This window comes from Archocentrus centrarchus, chromosome 9, assembly GCF_007364275.1.
Source record: "Archocentrus centrarchus isolate MPI-CPG fArcCen1 chromosome 9, fArcCen1, whole genome shotgun sequence".
Taxonomy (NCBI): domain Eukaryota; kingdom Metazoa; phylum Chordata; class Actinopteri; order Cichliformes; family Cichlidae; genus Archocentrus; species Archocentrus centrarchus.
In genome coordinates this window covers 8,460,953-8,481,532 of record NC_044354.1, presented here as the reverse complement: position 1 = coordinate 8,481,532, position 20,580 = coordinate 8,460,953, and the positions used below count along the sequence as shown (strand labels likewise).

At 40.4% G+C, this 20,580-nt stretch overlaps 1 protein-coding gene across 2 annotated transcripts in view; it reads right to left on the bottom strand.

Moving 5' to 3' along the window:
* Nucleotides 1-20,580, bottom strand: part of fbxl17 (F-box and leucine-rich repeat protein 17) — a 240,512-nt gene that overhangs the window by 141,297 nt on the left and 78,635 nt on the right. For both annotated transcript variants that reach the window (XM_030738451.1, XM_030738452.1), the window contains exons 7-8: nucleotides 15,416-15,523; nucleotides 523-653 (exon numbers count right to left, since the gene is read on the bottom strand). In XM_030738451.1, the coding sequence (XP_030594311.1) occupies nucleotides 523-653; nucleotides 15,416-15,523 (239 nt within the window). The remainder of the gene's footprint in view (nucleotides 1-522; nucleotides 654-15,415; nucleotides 15,524-20,580) is intronic.

The window sequence follows — 20,580 nt, the reverse complement described above, 5'->3', positions numbered from 1 at the left end:
AAAACACTCCGACTTTACTGCTTATCAAACACATAATCGCAATTCTTCTCATGATTCCAGACATGACATTTACTTTCCTTTTATAACTAAAAGCTAAATTCCCATAAAAAGACCACAACTTTTTTTTTTTTTTAATTATTTCTTGTTAAGATCCTAATGAGCCATTAGTCAAATAATTTACTGAGAGTGGGGCAGAGCCACTGAACCTTTTTGTTGGACTTTTTATACGAGTATTGGCACAAATTAATATTGGACTTTTGACACCACTTTTGGATAATAAATCTGTTTTTGAACTCATTAACTGCAACAAAATTTCTGTTCATGTATTTTCCCAAGCCAAGGTTCATGTTGCAAACTTGGCCAACCAAGTAAAGCTTTTTCTTTTTTATATTTTATTACACTTTCTTACTTGTATAGCAAGATGGTCTGCGCTGACTGTTATGATGTGGTCCAAAAAGCTCAATGATACACAATGCACAGCCTATTTTTCCCAGCCTTAAGCTTAAGCTCAACTTCACATACCTGTCATTGATGCTCCAATTCAGGCAAAGGTTGAGGGAGCTGAGGTTGCGACATTTCCTCACCACTTCCATCACCGTCTCGTTGTTGAGCTCTGAGATGTGTCGCAGATCCAGGACACTCAAGTTACGTAGCTACAAGAGGCAGCACACAAAACCATGATAAGGATTTCAAAAATTACGCTGAATGTATGCTGCACAGCTCCCCGTCTAACCAAAGCAAAATCTTACTATTAACTTTCAAAAACTAAAAGTATGTGTGGTATACAAGTCACAAGCTAAATTATATACATGGTTTTGTTATATTCCCAAGAAAAAAGTTGCATCTTTATATATTGAGTAAACTTGTATTCTGCCAAATCTCTCAAAAAACCAAAAAAAAAACCAAAAAAAAGGAAAAAAACAGCAGGAATGCAAAACAAAACCTAACAAGGCAGATAAATGCTATGAAATTGCTTGTGGTTACTGTTTACCATTCTGTGCCGCATGCCCGGTGTGAGGGGTTTTGAGCCAATATGAGCATTCACTTTCCTTCTTCCTTTTATCTCTCCGACTTTCAATAATCCCACTTTCCGATCTGAATACCTTATAAGAGGGGGTTTAGATTAATCCTCCAAGCAAAATCTTTACTTCCTCACACCCTCTTACAAACCCAAATTGAAACACTATTCAACAAGCGTGTCTGCACGCTCAAATTACCCGACGCTTTTCCAGTGACATTACAGGTGTACTTTCTCTCATACATACCCAAAACTGTTTAAGGCACAGGTGCACACATACACACTCAAACTCATACGCGCATCGGGGATGCAAGATAATAGAGGTATGATGTTCCAACCAGCCGCCAGGGAGGCATAGAGGTAAATGTCATGGCCAAGGCTAAAGAGAAAACAAGCTTACACTTGGCGTTAAGATCAGTGAGCCCTATTGTCGGCTCCATAGGCATGACATATACCTACCAGCATGAAGTCACATGGGGGGGGAATGGATAACCACGGCTCGCTGCATGAAGTAAGCACACATGTAAACACTCTCCCCTTTCCCCACATACTGAGAATCAGACGCGCACACTGAGTGCAAACAAACACGGTAAGGATGCTGCACAGCGCTGAAAGTAATAAAGGAGGCTTTCAAAACCTGTACTTCTGTCGAACCGCTCCATTTCTCTGTTCTTTTGTAGCCTCTGGCTTTTCTGTCACTCCTCAGAGAAAATTGGATCCACACCTCTTGTGATAAAAAGATCTGCTTAGGCATGAAATAAACATGAAACAGCCCCCCCCCCCCCCCCAAATCATATCCTCACCTATGCTCTGAAGATATGCTTAGATATACTAATGAAATAAACATTAGACCGCTTGTGTGTGCAAAGACAGGTCAAGAAAGCGGCAGTAATCATCGGGGACAGCTGAACTGACATAAACAGTTGGTATGTAACAAAAGGGGAAAAGCCTTAAACTATGTGGCTTATCATAGGTGTTCACACAGACAAGCAGGGGCAAACACACATACATGGAAACACATCCCCACACCCACATTTACACAAAAACTGTCATGTGCCCCTGTGGCCAGAGTTGGATCGAAGTTCTAAATTATTCATTCAGGATGGAGCTGATCTGGGCGTGCATGCCAGTGTGTGTTTGCGTGTGTGTGTGTGTGTCCATCTATCTAGTCTGTGTGTCTCTACTTGCTTTACTCATATGGGAACACAAATGTGCTCAGCATACTTCAAATCTTGATGTAGGCAAAGTGACCAACACCCCAAATAATCACCACAACAGACGCGCACTCGCACCATGAAAATCATTACCATCCATAGCAGACGCTTTTACTCACACACAGACAGTTATTTGCATTCAGTATGTATGACTAATAAGCTTGAAGTAAATTTTTAAAGCCTCAGCATCAAAAGCAGCATTTGTTTTCCAAATCTTCAAAACTGCTTATGTCTGCTAAATACATTTTTTTTACTACAACCAATAGGAATGGTTTCATTGATGTGGCTAACCAATGAGAAATCAGGCCAACCAGAGTGAGTTTTGATTGGCTGAGAGTGTAGCTAGGTTGAAAAAAAAGAAGAAAAAAAAAATACCAAAAATTTTTTTTTGCAGAAATCTTCCTAAAAAGGAAGAGACACAGTCACGGATGAGACTTTGTTTATCCAACTGTGAAAATAAATTCCACACTTTAGTAGACATCTGCCAAAAGAAAAACATCCATTAAAGCAAAAAACAAACTCAGTAATTAGTCACACCTCTAAAATGTGACAGGCCACAGTGCGAGCACTCGCATCCGCGCTGCTGACAGATAATCATAATTTGATTCAGACGTGAAAGGTTTTAATGCTTCCAATCGTATTTAATCATTTCACCTCACGATATAGCTTGTTTTAGGCCCATGTATTCGTGTGATCCAAAAAAAGAAGAAGGAAGGAGGAACGACAAATAAAGAAATGGAGAGAAAAAGGAAGGAGAAAGAATGGGAGCTATAGAGCGAGTTTCAAACTCACACCGCAGCAAAAGAGACAGAAACAGAGAGAAAAACTCAAGCACGAGAGAGGCAGAGCGAGAGAATAGAGAGCAGGGATTTGGTGAGTGTTTCGGCAGGTTTTTCTCCTCGTTGGCTGAGGTCTGTAACTAGGCAGAGTCTGACTCGTCTCCTCTGAGTTGGCAGCAATACCTGGATAATTATTCATGCCGTTCATAAAAAAACAGGGAAAAACCTACAAAATCCAGCTGCTCTGAGGACAGTGTCGCTCCCGCCCCATGAACACGTGCGCAGTGCAGAAATTTATGTGCACAGTAATTATATGAATAATCTGCAAACCCATGTTTACATGAACAGAATTCAGTGGTGCAAAGCATCTAAGCAGAGTCATATTAAACACGGTAATAAACTGCAGTTTTTAAGAACTTATACCTCATATTTAATACATTTTACTTCCACCTAATTTATTTTATACTTAACTATGTTCATTTAAAAGTTCAAGCTGAGTTTTTACAAACACAGTGTATGACAAGTTTATCAAAGCCATTGTTGGTATAGATTAAAGTGCCCAATTACAGTATATATGAAACAGAATGTGTTCAACCTCATCCAGTTACAACATTATACAGTATTGTTGGCATATATTTAAATAAAAATGAATGCTACATCACTCTCCAATCATTCTGTATAATGAATAAATAAAGTTTTATTTTTCCAATTAAATTACCGTATTTTCCGGACTATAGAGCGCACCATACTATAAGCCGCACCTACAAATTTTTTGGAAAAAACTGGAAACGTACATATATAAGCCGCACCGGGCTATAAGCCGCTGGTATCTCCGCCGCTCTCGGTTTTCCACAATTACTCGGCACTCAGCAGAGGGGGACAGACAACCCCAAATTTGAGTTATAACAAGTCAATTCACCATTGATTCGTTCACGCCGAGCTTACGTGCAGCGGCTCTATTTCCCTCCTGTAGTGCCAGGTCGATAGCCCTCAACTTAAAAGCGGCATCATAGGAAGTTCTTTTTGTGGTTTCCATGATGAGGGAGTTTGAAAAAAATCTCTTTTGTGCCTGCTGCTAGCACTTGTTGGCGCTTTCTTCTTTGATTTCCAACTTTGACGTCCCATGATTCATATCCTGCTAAAGAGCCCCCTGGTGGTTAAAGAAAAATCCACAGAAACGCCGCACCGGGCTATAAGCCGCATGGTTCAAAACGTGGGAAAAAAGTAGCGGCTTATAGTCCGAAAAATACGGTACATTTTTTGCTTAACTTAACACCATACTTTTACTTACAGCAATGTAGCATTATTGCATTGGATTGTTCATCTATTGTGAATACCAATGATTTTACTTAGAGATTTGTCTTGTCTTGTTTTTTTTATGTCCTGTGATTAGTGTTACATTTCCTGTTTGGGTGCAACGGCTGAATTATTTGTACCAACTGCTTCTTCGAGGGGCAGTGCTGTTTACTCACCGTCAGAGGCCACGAGAAGATCATTTGTAACCTTCACTAATGCTGTTTCTGAATTCTAAAACCTGACTGATCAGTTTCAGGGATTTGTGAGAGAAAAGCAAGGTTGAAGATTGGCCTATAATTAGCTAAGACAGCTGGGTCAAGTGATGACTTTTTAAGTAATGGTTTAATCACTGCCACCTTAAAAGCCTGTGGTACATAGCCAATAGACATGTTGATGGTTTGGAGGAAGTAACTCACTACTAAATATTCCACAGCAATTGGGAATGTCAGTGTCTCAGCCATGAAGCAGTTGGCCACATGAAATGACAGAGTGAGGTCAGTGGATGCTGAGGCGCATAGTACCCAGAGGTCACCAAATTTTTGCAGTCAATCACAACAGACCTCCAAACTTCCTGTGGGCTTTAGATTATATATAAATATATTATTATTTTTTATATATATATATATTATATTATATTATATAATATATATATATATATATATATATATATATATATATATATATATATACACACACACACACACACACACACACACACACACACACACACACACACACACACACACACACACACACACAGGTGCTGGTCATGAAATTAGAATAGCATGAAAAAGTTGATATATTGCAGTAATTCCATTCAAAAACTGAAACTTGTATATTATTAATCCATTACACACAGACTGATATATTTCTTTTAATTTTGATGATTATTACTGACAACTAATGAAAACCCCAAATTCAGTATTTCAGAAAATTAGAATATAGTGAAAAGGTTCAATATTGAAGACACCTGGTGACCGTAGTGCTAATGGCGGCGACCGCTAGCGAGCTGTGGTGATAGCGATTTTTAGCGATATTTAGAATTTATTGACCTAATTCTGATCAATAGACTGAGTAATGCAGAATATACTCAAATATATATCATTGATATAAAGAATGAAATGTTTTCTATAAGTACTATATACAAATTTATAGTTTCTGTCAGTTATATTGAAAGCTGAAACGTGAAAGAGTGGAGACAGATTAAGGTGATGCCGGCAATCATCTACCAACAAACCCTGCAATGACTGCAAACCAGACTGTTGATTTTGGATTGGAATAAAGTGGTGTTTTAACTATTTTTCTTTTTATTGATATTATGCTCAGTTTTGTCAGGGAACATAACCAAAAATGTCTTCTCAGAGAGATAAGATGGTAGCATCTAAAGAAAGATTCAAACTAGCAACCTTTGGATTATTAGCCAGCTGCTCTAATCTCTGGGCTTCTTCCTGGTCTCATTGCCTTGGCAACATGCATTATCAGTTTGCTTAAGATTCCATGTTGTCTTAGAATCATCACTTTACTTAAGAAAAAGAATTCTGTAAGATCAAAAGAAAAAGAATTCTGTAAGATCAAAAGAAAAAGAATTCTGTAAGATCAAAGGATTTTGAGCAGACCCTTTAAATAGACCCAAGAATCTGTGTATCTGCATTTAGCACTCAGCAAGTCAGTCAGCAGACAACAGCAGTGAAGCTAAAGTGACAACACAAATCTTTCTTTGTGGAAACAACTGGAAAAGCCTTCAAAAGAGTCAGTAACAGAGAAAAAGGACCCGTTACCCTGACCAAGGATCATTCTGAAAAGAAAGACCTGATAATGAAAGGCCAAAAGGAGGTCCAGAAACCAGTTGAGTCCTGCAACGTGACACAGGACACAGGTGACGCACTCACAGTGGAAGTGGGTGAGATGATTTCTTTCACACTTCTAGATTCAGACTTCCTTCCACTCCAGCAAGAGATGTTAGAAGACAAGAGTCAGAAGAAAGACATGACCCCTGGACCAAAGGTACCCATAAAATCAAAGGACAAGTCAGTCCACCATTTCAATTTTGGGGTACCTATGATGTTCTTCCAGCCGGCTGAAAGTAACAGCTCCCAGCCTGCAGTGACTCCTGGGAAGCCTGTTACTGTGCTGAGACCACCAGTTGTGATGCCCAAGTTAAAAAAGGAGACTCAGAAGAAAGACATGACCCCTGGACCAAAGGTACCCATAAAATCAAAGGACAAGTTAGTCCACCACTTCGATTTTGGGGTACCTATGATGTTCTTCCAGCCGGCTGTGACTCCTGAGAAGCCTGTTACTGTGCCCAGACCACCAATTGTAATGCCCAAGCTGGAAAGTCCTCCCAAAGTGAATCAACTCAAGGCTGCTGCAGGTCCCACACCCCAGCCTGTCTTGACTACAAAACCACTGCCATCTACATCCTCTGTTGCTGGGATCTCTGACTTAGGGAGCGAGTGCACACAGCTAGAAGCACAGAAGGCTGTCTTGTTCCAAGAAAAAGAGAAGTTGAAAGTCATGCTTGAAACTGTGAACAACCAGGTGGAAAAGGCAAAGGCACTACTTTATAAAGTGGCTGACAAAAAAGAAAAGACCAACACAGCTGGTTCACTTAAAATTGAACAACTGGAAGCAGCTATCAATGAAGAAAAACACCAAAAAATTCAACCTGAGAAGCTCTTAGAAGAACAGCTTGCTGAAACTAAGAGACTTAAGGAAGAGCTGGCCCAGGCACAAAGGAAACTTGAGGAGGAAAAACTCCACAGGGAGGAGGAGATGTCATGTCTTCAGAATGAGCACAGCAAAGTAATATCAATAATGAAAGTGGCAGCAATGAAGGCCCAGGAAGACCTGGAAAATGAAAGATCCCAGTGGCTCCAGGAAAGGTCCTCCATCCAGGCAGCTCTAAAAACACTGAAGGAGTCTATTGATGAGACTGTGGAAGAAAAAGATAAATTTATATCTGACATAATGAGACAAGTCCATCATTTAGAGCAGGCTCAGAAAAAATCAAAGAAGAGATCTCTGTGGAAGAGATTTATTCAGCTGTTCAAAAGATCCTGAAGGATCCCTGCTGTAATGTCGGACCTCAATCCCAGAAATTTCTCTTCCACCAAAGAACAACAAGCCAACAACTAGCTCCAACCGGTCGCGGCAGATGACCGCCCCTCCCTGAGCCTGGTTCTGCCGGAGGTTTCTTCCTATAAAAAGGAAGTTTTTCCTTCCCACAGTCGCCAAGTGCTTGCTCATAGGGGGTTGTTTTGACTGCTGGGCTTTCTGTGTAATTATTGTAGAGTCTCACAATATAAAGCACCTTGAGGCAACTCACCTCAAGGTGCTTTATATTGTAAGGTAAAGACCCTACAACAATTACACAGAAAACCAGCCAACAGTCAAAACAATAATAATCACATCAATAACACATACTTCTTGATGTGATTTGGGGCTAAATAAAAAAAAAATGAAATTGGACCAAGAAACAGCAATCAAAAAACAAAGACCAAGAAATTAGGTGTATAAGATTTTAAATTCAAACATTAATAAAGCAATTGGGCAAAACAAAAACAAAATTGCCTTGTCTTGTCTTGTTTTTTTTATGTCCTGTGATTAGTGTTACATTTCCTGTTTGGGTGCAACGGCTGAATTATTTGTACCAACTGCTTCTTCGAGGGGCAGTGCTGTTTACTCACCGTCAGAGGCCACGAGAAGATCATTTGTAACCTTCACTAATGCTGTTTCTGAATTCTAAAACCTGACTGATCAGTTTCAGGGATTTGTGAGAGAAAAGCAAGGTTGAAGATTGGCCTATAATTAGCTAAGACAGCTGGGTCAAGTGATGACTTTTTAAGTAATGGTTTAATCACTGCCACCTTAAAAGCCTGTGGTACATAGCCAATAGACATGTTGATGGTTTGGAGGAAGTAACTCACTGCTAAATATTCCATAGCAATTGGGAATGTCAGTGTCTCAGCCATGAAGCAGTTGGCCACATGAAATGACAGAGTGAGGTTAGTGGATGCTGTGGGCTTTAGATTTTATATATATATATATATATATATATATATATATATATATATATATACACACACACACACACACACACACACAAGTGCTGGTCATGAAATTAATCATTATTTGTCAGAATACTTCTTTCACCATTGATAACTGTATGACAAATTTAAATTATTTATATCTACAGCAATATTAGAGACAAAGCTAACTATATAACTATATTATCTCAAGTAGTTAAACAAATATAAAAAAATGTGAAATTTTAAACTTTAAAAAAAAAAAAAAAAAAATCACCCTTAGATTTCAAAATTTCAATTTTCAGCTCAGAAAATCACAACAAAGGATGTGAATCTTCATTTAATGGCCGACTCCAAATCAATTCATGTATTGCTCAAGCTCATCTATCCAAAGATTAAGAGAAAAGCAAACACAGTCGACAATAAGAAAGCGGTTCTCATCTGAGGCGAAGGTGCAGCAATGTGTCATTGTAAAAAAGAGGTAGTTTAATTCAGTCCACATGACCGGCAGAGACCGCTGAGCTTCAAGCAGTTTGGCTCTTGCCTGCTCCAATTAATGTAGAAGCTTTTCTCAAAACACGAAAAATAAAAGCCTCAGTCAGAGGTCAAATAGAAAATACCACGTTAAATGGGGGAAAAAAATAACTGGCTGTTACAAAGACATTCTTCGGCCAAGCACAGGTTTAATATCTGAAGAGGTTGATTTGGTTCTTTATTATAGCAGTATATGTCATACAATCAGTGTGTGTGTGCGTGTGTGTCGTGCCAGACTACGGAGCTATAACTACAGTACCTGTGCCATTACTACATATATTTACACAAGCATCATGATGCCAAGCAGGAAGTTGAGGCCTGGTAGACCCCGTGCAGAGGATATGATGTCATGGTCTGAGTGCTGGCACAAAAAAAGCATGAGTTCATGGCTGCAGCTGTCCATCAACCTCAGTATCCCAGTCGACATGCAGCGAGATGACATTTAAAAAGCACAGACAGAGCGAGCATTGTTTTAGTCATAAATACCGAACATGTTAGATTTGGAAAATATGAGCTGCCGCTGCTTCACTGCTGTAGTAAATTTTTAACCACGTCAAGATTTACTATGTGAATTTGGTCAGTGAAAAATAGGTCTTAATGTAGCAAAAAATGAAAAAAGCACACGCTTGCAAGCACGTTTTTTTTTTTTTTTTTTTAAGTAAAACTCTCAGCCTTAAAACAATAGAAACGAGTCTAAATCGCCTACACAAAGTTTATCAAGTCACTTTCAAGTGTATTCAAAGTCCTGAGCAAGAAGTCAAAGTCACAAGGTGTTGCTGAGGAGTCTGCTCGGCTGTCCGCATGTGTTTGGGACTGTGTGAGACAGGCTGAAGCAGGGGCAAAAAGGTGAGACGAATGGCAGCGGTGTCACTAGATGAATACAAGTGCGCACTCATGCATACACGTGCCGAGTTTTTTTTTTCTCCGTATCGGAACATCCCAGACAGTTCAGTCAGACAGAAGAAAGCTGTGTCGAGACAATCCCTCTGCGGTAAGCCTAAATCATGGCCCAGCCCCCCCCCCCCCCAACCCATCACATCCCACAACTACACCCAACACACACACACACACAAATATACACACACATTTAATAGCATACAGGCCCGAGCAGACAGAGTGATATGAATATTTGAAAAAGGACTGAGGCAAAATAACTGGAAAGGCCGTGGATCTGATATCGCAAATACATTGTCTGCATCAGCCATGGACCAGTGAGCTGATCCCTGTGTGTGTGTGTGTATGTGTGTGTGTGCATGTGTGGTTAACTCTGCTCTTTATCTGTCGTGTGCCCATCTACTGTCTATCACTTCTTTTCACTCTCCCACCCCCGTTTTCACTTTCTGTTTCTCCCTTTCAGTCACTAATCCTGCATGTGTTGGTCTTGATAACAAACTCAGTGGTGAGGAAAAAGCTCAAGGAGATAGAAAGGGTTGGCTTTTCCTGCCAAATGGCCATATAGACACACACACACACGCATGCACGCGCGCACAAACTGAAGTGACAGCACTGGTTGGCAGTCACAGCACAGTGACACTAGTTAGGCCAATAATGAGACATGATATCCCTCCCTCCAGAGGTCAAAAACCTCTCTATCTGTGTCTGTCTCGCAGTTAAAAGTCTTACAGCCAAATGAATTATTCTTCAATTACTCTTGCAAGAGACACACATCATCCTTAGGCTCTTCTCTCCTCATTATATTCATAAATCCCCCAATCTTCTCCATACAGCAGTCAAGAAAATTATTATTACAATTTTCGACTCATTCTGCGACCCCCACAACCCCATTACCTTTTTTCCTCCAAATCCCCTCTGCTGCTTCTTTCCCCTTTATCCTCTCCACCACCCCCTGAGACACAACACACACGCGCAAGTGAACAGTCACGCACACATATGTACACACAGATGCGAACACAAACAGACTTACTTCTTGGTTTGTGTTGGGGGTTATCAGTTTGACACAGGGCACTGTGATTATGTATTTTCTGTGCTCCAGTGAGGGGGAGGCGATAAGGGGCCGGCAGACTACAGCAGAGCCAGACAGCACTCTTCCAGTGTGGGGTGGGAGCGGTGGAGTGGAGGGCTTGAAGGTGACAGTGGGTGAGGGCCTCTTAACCTTTTTCAGTTTTTATATTCTGCTTGTGAGAACTAACAGTGAAAATTGAAAAGAAATAATTTACCCCCACCACCCCCCCCCCTTCCTTTTTTTCATATGCTGTAAGCCAAATTTGAACTCAAGATGTAGCAAGTACATACCACTCTACTGAGCCACCGCGATGGATAGAACATATGATTCTGGTTATGAAATTAAATAGCTTCCCTGTCATAAACCAGACTGTTTTATTTGCTCATAAACACACAGAGAGAATGAGGTATTACCCACGGTCCAATTCTGTCAAATTTAGAGAGCATTTCTCAAAGGTCCTAGTTTTTTCTCAAGAAGAACAACAAAAACCGCTGGTGCAGCACGGCTGAATTAATCTACAAGGCCCCAAATTAAGACCAGAAACATCCAAGTTCTGCACATCAGAGGGAGACAATACATAGCTATTACAGTCTCCAAATATACCTCTTTTCATCTCTGACACATTCTTCAACAGTCTCTCCATTTGTTATGTGTTTGGCCTCCTCTCCCTCTGCCGAGAGCAGGAACTTTCACGCACACAAAAAAGGCATTTTGAGGCCCACAGTGTCTTAGGGCAGTGATAGGCTGATGTATGAGGAGGGGCATTGTGAGAAGGCATGACAAGTAAAGGGAAGCCATCAGTGGGACATCTAAGGCCTGGGGAATGAAGGCTCTCTGGCACCCAAAGCTGCTCTCAAACACTGGCTCTCTGATAGAGCCGACCTTGGACTTAATCACTACCAGAAGAAAAGAGCACCACTTGACAGGAAGATGGAGAGACAGAGGGAGAGTGTGTATGTGAGCGGGAGAGACAAAAACACATACTGCATGAGTAAAAGACAAAGAGATACATATAGAGTGACAAAGACTAAAGGCAGAAAGAGATTGGATAGAGAAAGAGATATAAACAGGTAACAGCACTGTTTAATGAGTTTTATAATGACTCTGCTGGTGCAGGTAACTGCGAAGTGCAACAGATACTGCCAGAGAAGAAGAGCGACACTACAGAAAACACTGTACGCATCCACGTCTCAAATACACACAAATCTATTTTCCCAAAAACACACACACACACACACACACAATCAGAGTGAGCCTTCCACCCTTTTACGCCTACACACACACACACACACACACACACACAATCAGAGTGAGCCTTCCACCCTTTTACGCCTACACACACACACACACACACACACACACACACACACACACACACACACTAAATCTATTGTGTTTCCACCTCTGCGGCTTCTCACAGACTTGACTAAAGGATGAACCCTCTGAAACCGAATTAGGAAAATGATTAATCTCACACAGATCCACACAGACAAACACATATACATAAAGATCTCAAATTAGCTGCCGAGGCAGAGCGCAGAATCACTGAAAGCTCCGGGACACCCACAACGCCTCCACCCCCAAGATGTTTTGTATCCATTATACAGCCTTGGGATGTGACAAGCCTCATCAATAAAACTTTTATTAATGTCAAGAGCTTCAAGCCAACTTTGAGCTTTAATCTAAAACCCGCCATAAATAAATTTTTACAGTATATCCCTGGCGCAGTAAAACACTGAGCCACATTAGACATGCATTTACTCTTAAAATCATCAGTTTTTGTTCTCACATTTGAAGCAGCATGTAATGTTTAATTTACAGCCACTAAGGAAAGTGTTACTTGTTTTCCATTAGAAAGCGTTACGCTCGCAGCCAACAGAGATCTTGATTTTGGCTTTTAGTTATTAACAAGACAATGAGTTATCAAACAGTGCCTGGCTACAAATATCGAGTTGTGTTGCACATCACTGTGGATCAACACAGCTCCTGTAACACTGAAACACTGCAGAATCATCAAAGGAGCGCAAACGCGTCAGCTTCACAGTTACTCTACAGACCATCTGCATCGAACTTATCACCATGGGTGGCCTTTCTACCATCAGCTCATTTGATTTAGAAAATATGGTTTCAATTGATTTTGTCATACATTAATTTCTGAAAAGTCGGTATAAAAAGGCTATCAATCTGAAATGAGTGCGCCATAAGAGAGAAGTTAATAAAAGTAATGGATTTCTGGTTTTTTTTCTGCACATAGCTGAGTAGCAAGTGAGGAGGTTAGGAAGATTATCAGAGAGAGGGAAAGAGCGATCGAGGGAGGGAAAAAGTGGGAGGGAGCGTGCAATAATCGAACAAGAGAGGAGCACTACAGTCCTGGAATGGCATGCGGGTCCACGGAGTCATCAGAAATGCAACGATTCTAAAAGAGAGAATATGATTTTCAGTCGACAGTGGCTGGGACCGAGTGGGAATCAATGAGAGGAGGAATCAACTGCTAAATGAGATAATTACTGTCAGAGATTATTGAGGGATGGAAGGCGGAAGAGATAGCAAAAAGGAGGCAAAAAGAAAGAGATGAGCTGCACAAAATGAGTAAAATATTACCTCTGAAATATTTCCATCTCACCACATTTCATAATTTAAGCTCATTCCAGTGCTTAAGTAGCAACTCCCTCCAAAAAAAAAAAAATAATTTTTTTAAAAAGGAGCTAGTTATTTTTTTATTTAATTGTGTGCAAATCTTTGTGCAAGCAATGAGAAAGAGCGCCATAAAATTTTAAATAAGGCATAAAGAGGCTCTCTCAATCAAATATAGCTGCAGGATCTTTAAAGGCCAATAGGAACGGGAATTTGAGAGCTTGGAAAAATTTGCAATGATATATCGGCCAATTAGTTTTTTGCTTTTATATTAACACACAGGATAAATATTCATGATAAATTAAAGAGTGATGTTTTGCTGTTATTTCTGCAATCATGTGACGTGTGTGTGTGTGTGTGTGTGTGTGTGTGTGTGTGTGTGTGTGTGTGTGTGTGTGTGTGTGTGTGTGTTAGCGCGCACACACATGCGCAGAATGAAAGAAATGCAATAAGGCTGAAAGCTTATTTTTTACGTTGAAGACGGACATAAACAAAACTCTTTTACCACAAATCCACTCCATTGCTTCTCTGGAGTTATATTTACCAACAGATTGTCAACTGCTGCCTCCAATATCACAAATATCGGCCATTAATGAGCCAACATTGTCAAGAAGTCTGTAAAATTTTTTACGTGCACTTCCATGATGACTGGGCACATCAAATCTTCAGAGCAAGACCTACTGCGATACAATCAAAAGCAGCTACTAGAAACTTGAGGTTTTGTCTTTGTTGGGGTTCAAATGAAACGCGGTTCTTTGTGTAGCTCTGGTTTTTGTCCTTCATGTTCTTCTAGCCTTGTCTTGTGAGACAAATCTGCATCTTTAAAATATATATATATATATATATATATATATATATATATATATATATAAACAATCAGAATTATGAACTTGTTCACCTGAACTCCTAAAACTTCACCTTGGTTAATACTGTAATAAATAATAATGAGGTGTGCTAGACTGTGTGTATGTGTATGAAGGTGGTGGTGTATGTATGCGTCCACCTCCATGTATGCTAATGCTGTTATGACTGGCTGGCTTCATTACTATCTGTCTACAACACCATGGCCAAGGTCAGCGGAGGCTGCAAAGATGATAGGGGGGCCAAAAGCATGAGCACAAATTAATCTGCTGTTTAATCTAATAATGCAGCGTGGCATCGGGTGCCTCAGTCCTATTAACACAACTGTAATTGCATTTGAGGAGGAATGGGAGCACACAGGTCCACAGAGGTACGCGCACACTCAAGTGTACACCAGAGTACATCGAACACAAATGGAATTGTATTACACAAGCATGCATGGATGTGGACAAAACCTACACATCTACACACAGGTGCGCACACACATCCTGTGTGGGTGTTAGGTTGGGGAAAAGGAAATAAATGAGAAAAAAAAAATAAGGTGCGGTGTTTTCAGGTGAATTCGATTCGGCAGTCACCGTGTGAGTGCATGTGTGTCCATGTTTATATGGCATGGAACGCCTTTAAGCACGGAGCCCTGCTCATTAGCATGGTAATATCCAAACAGCAGGGTGTAGTCAGAACAGCAGTGTATTATTAGGATTCATCTCATTAGGCTTTCATGAGATTTAAAAGTTAACGAGAAATAACTTCAAAACTAAGTCTGAGATAAAATACACACCGAGGTACTGAGTTTACTCTCCAAAAAGTTAAACCTCCCCCCTGGGGACAATGCATTGCCTGTGGCAACGTAGAGGGGCTGACCTGTAGTAACGGGATTAGACGAAAAAATTGGTACCGCCAAAACTTGGTGGTGGCATTTCCTGATACAAGTAATTACTGTGAAAAAGAGAAATGAATCTCCTTTAAAGTGGAGCAACAGGACACACTGTAAGTAAACACACTACTGGCGCTCTGAAGATTGGGCCTTAACTGACAGTTCTAGGTACACTACAACAATGCAAGTAAAGAATGGGTGTGATACTCACCGCGGTAAGATGGATGACTCCCTGAGAGGTTACAGGGCATCCCATGAAGCCAACAAACTGCAGCTCGGGACAATGCTCTGCTACTGCCCTCATAGACTGATCGGTGACCTGCACAGCAGAATAGAACAGAAGGATTCATGCGACGGGTTTCATCCATTCACATTTTAAGAGTCGACATGTGACATTAAAGGTGAAAAAACATCAGGAGTCACATTTTCTTGAACAGTTTGCAGTTGTTAAAGTTGCCCTTGTCAGTAATAAATCACAAATAAACCATTCTATTATGAGTGCCTTTTAAAGGTGGCGTGTGCAGACCAGTACTGTCAGATTCAAGCCAAAATATCTACTGTATTATTCCAACAGGAACTGTGTTGATCAACAAAGGAGAAAAGGAGTGAGAAAAAGAGAATCAGAGGAGAAGAAAAAGAAAATGTCAGAAGTGTCTGCCAAGCACCGCGGGCATCGACTTATGATGGATAGACCGTTCCCCATCATTCACCCAGCTGTCTGCTAACCACTCATAATGGATCTCAGATCAATAGGGAAGCAGAACATTTCCACCAGCTTCCACTGTAGTCATCAATACGGGCATTTATAGCACCTTTACCTCCTCCACTATACTCAACACTGCAACAACATGTGGGAGACTGTTTGTCCTCTCTGTAGGCTTCCTCAGCACTTCCTCAAATTCTTCATCAATCACAAAGACAAAATAAGATGAGAAAAAGAGAAAGAACTGACAGCGCTGATTAACTGAGAAAACAAAGCAAACAAACATCAAAGAACATTAGAGAGTAATAATCATGTTTTCTAGGCGTCTCTGTCAAAATCATCCATATTTACTTTTGAGATTCCCCAAAAGCAAGTCAGGAAAAGTACATCTGTATACGTTCAAAAAGCCCATCAAACAGGGATGGATGCATTCAGACATCAACTCTTCCTTATCAGATTCAGTGAACTGAGACTGAAATATAAGTCTCTCATGTTTCAAAGGAAATGAACAACACCACATTTTAATTCTAAATTACTAGAAATAAAGTTTGGAAGAAGTTTAAGAAGAGTAACTGTATACTGTATAGTACGGTACAGCTAACTACTTCGCTTCAGCATCGTCAGTCAGTAACAGATTTTTCCACATAGGTAGCAGGCAGCATTGCTTTCAATTCAAAATGACTCTAAGGTCATTTTAAAATAACCACCTGACTTTGAGTCTACTGTAAGATAGACATGTGAAATAAGATAACTCAGAATCCTGAACTTGCAAGTAAAATGCATTACCTTGCAAAATTTACCTCTCATATTCAGCGCACAATGAGCAATCAGGCATACATGCTGCTCATGATTCTGTAATTATGTCAGAGAAGCACACAGTGACCCAAAACACATAGCCAGACTCATAAATAACTCTCTTCAACAACAAAAGAGCGCGACAGCCTGCACCACATGGATCAGCCTCGTCCGGTCACTGCAGTATTACATGTAGAGCAAGAACATATCGAGACCGCCTAAATGCTGTTTAACTGTAGCCAGTTCTCCAAGAAGCTTGTAGGTAAATATTTTCCCAACTACTTTATAAAGCACGTGCACATCAAATAATGAGTTGTTTTAGGAATATCCTCTTTACTGGGCCTGAATTTAACTGATAAATAAAAACACCATTCATGGCTCACTTTAAAATAAGCATAGGAGCATTTAACATAACTTCTGCACTGCATTGTGTACTTTTTGCCACAATACAGCTACATAGAGCATGTCAAAGCTGACCAGGGACCAGACACCACTGCCTCATATCTAAGGCTGATCAAGCTGCTATTTGTAATTATTTACTGATTGCTGCCCGTCTATATACTCATCATTTTCTCGATGCTGTCCTAGATTCAAACCTTTACAAATCTGTCAGTGCCTCTTCCCCCCCCCCCCCCCCCCCCCCCCCCCCGCCTCCCCGCCCTGCTCCCCCTCGCAAGGCTACTTTAAAGGTTACTGAGTCGAGGTAGAGTAAGATGGAAAACCCAAGGGGGGAAAGAAATCACAAAAAGAACAAGGTGTTCATTTATCTTTCACCAAGTCAAGTTATCTGGGTAAAACACCTCATATGAAGCTAAAAGCTTTGGCTTTCACCTTATCAGTATGGAGCCAAAGTGCCTTTAAAGTGCAAAATGGTTCATAAAGAAGTATGACTGCAAATGCGAGAATGGCTTTTGAGGTTATAATCTAACAATGAAACCGATGATGCAAGAGCAAACCTTTAAGCATCTAATTTTACCAGCAAGTGTGGAATTTGGTGTTAAAAAAACATTAAGGTAGAAAGAAAAACTGAGTGAACGATGTTTTTTACCATATTTAAACCATGCTCTGTGGATGCCAGTCGCCTATACTTTCATCATGTTCTAGATCAGAATGACTAGCAAACTTTTCATGTCGTGCCACTGTATTTTGTCCTATACTCTGATTCCAATACCTGCAAAACTAATACTATCCATTTGAACTTTGTTTTTTATCCTCATACAGTACACAAAGATTCTGAAAATGATAAAACACTGTTAAAGAGCTGCAAGTGTGGCTGTAGATTCATATTTTTATTAACATCCACAGGTGTGTATGTATGTGTGTTGCACATTGACAGGATGGTTTTCTACACCACAGAACATAACACTGGGACTGTGCCACATCATACCTTCCACAATAATACAATTATTAATTTTTGAATGATAAAAAAATTTCATGTCATGAAATGAATGATATAGCAAAGCTATATGCTTACATTCCCTACTGCTCACAAAGACAGCAGGTCAGCCTCCGATGAGAGCTACTTCAACAACCTCCAAAAAAAACACAGTACTTTGCAAAATATGCAAGAAAATTATTGCCACTAAAGGTGGTGACACAAGTGCGTTGTTTCCACTTGAGGCAAAAACACACCATCGAGTACAACCAGGAGGAGGAGATCCCAATAGCTGGTGATGTGCAACCCAAAAGTAAACAAATGTCTCAACTGAACATCGCTGCAGCTTTCACTAGTTGCACTCACTATGACAGGAAAAGCAAACAGTGGAAATTCTTAATGTGGTTTTATGGTGGTAATGTAGAGCTTTAAACAGCGCGACCCAGCAACGGCCCAAGAAGAAAATATTTTTCCATTTCAATTTCATTATGTGACAATATTGTGCAGACTCCTGCAGAGATACAAGGTTATGTTATTAGGCCTGAGCCTCCCAAAGGGATCAGCGAGGAGCCTATTGCATATGTTATTTTTAATTACTGTTAAACTAAAGTGTTAAGCAGTTACGGAGAATTATTAAATAATGTTAAATATTAGTTATGCTAAATAATAGTGCTTAAAATTTCCATTGAAAACACTATCTAGGCTACCTTTAAGCTTACATTTGACTTATGCTGAGGCAACAGTATTGCAGTATAATGCTCCTGCTGCTGCTGGCAATAGATTCCCACTTCAAATGAAGTAGTTTGCCATCAATGACAGGTTGGAAAAAGCATTTGCTTTTGTTTGCACTAATAAATGCTGCTGCCTGCAAGCTGCAATCACCAATAAAAACATATTCAGTATTGTTGGTTTCTATGTAATATTGTAATATAATTTAGAGGCTTTATCGCCAACCCTTACTTTCAATTCATTTTGACAACAGTTTTTGCAAGTTTGAAAGATGAAGAGCTGTAGTCCAAATTTCCTTTAAGAAGGGAATTCCCTTTCACAAGTCATGGCACCGTGCCTTGCTCCACACCTTGGCTCATGTGACTGCTCACATCATCAATAGCAGGCCAACAACCCTCAGAACTGCCTCCAAACAGGAAGCCCACTAAGGGTTAAATCCCTGGCACTCTACATCAGCTGTTTTAGAGCTGAAAAAGCCTCTTGGGTGAGAGGTGAAACATCTTCAAAATCCAAAGAAGACCTCCGGTCGCTTTCTTTTCAAGCACTTAAGACTGCCATGACTTGGATGACTGAGAACCTACAGGGTCATCTTCCTGGAGTGACAGCAGCCTTCAGTGTTAGGCCCCGTTTAGTATAAACAGATATATATATATATATATATATATATATATATATATATATATATATATATATATATATATATATATATATATATAAATAAAGGAGTGCTAAGGTGGGCCAGTATTCATATATAAAGCCTTGTACAAAAAAAAAAAGAACAAGTGTTCTTCCTGGACATAGCTGTATATACAATCTGTAGTACTTTTCTGTACTTCCTAGCTTTGGACAGAGTATAGCTTTTCAGGGCGATCAATAACTGGATGCACCTTAAAATTCTATGCCTCAGGTTCGACCCACCACACTTCCCTTCACCACTCACTGCAGTCAGGAAAGATTAAGTGAAGGCGAGTCAGCGCTCCCACTTGGAGACACTGATGCATATGGATCCTGATCTGCGGGGCCAGGTAGAGATATGGAGACGAGCAAAGCGGAGTTGTCTTTTGAGTATGAAACTTAAAGGGGAAAAAAAAGCCTCCAGACGGACCAGCCTAATCCAAGCAGCTGGCAGGTGAAGTGAGCTGGCCGCAGCTTTCCCAACATGGCCTCTGCCAAGAAACCATCAAGGAAAACATTTTCAGGTTGACTACCAGCAAAAATCAAAAAGCTGCACACCACCTCGATCCCTAAATCAGAACCGTCTGCGAGAGAAGCAAAAGGAGCACTATCAGACGCCACCTCCAGACTGTCTTTCATACCGCTGTTTGTGTTGCAAGACTGTGTGGGTGCAGTCAAGTATGTGTGCACACGTATGGACGCACAAGAGAGCAGGTTACAAATCTAAAGTAACTCTCAGCAGGTGCGAATGGAGACAGAGAAGAAAAAAAGTTAAATCCCACCAGAGCAGAACAGGCCAGGAGGGCATGTACCGTATCAGATTAAGCCTGTGTGTGTGTGTGTGTGTGTGTGTGTGTGTGTGTGTGTGTGTGTGTGTGTGTGTGTGTGTGTGTGTGTGTGTGTGTGTGTGTGTGTGAGAGAGAGAGAGAAAATGTGAGTAACACCATATGGGTTTATAACTAAGATTTGTCTCCAACCCACAAACACAAAAACCCATCCCAAATTTCTCTTTGCTTCCCACTCCTCCCACTCAACTTTTCATGGACTTTGATTTAAAAACATGAAAAGAGCCATGGCAGAGCTTTGGAGAAGCAGTGGC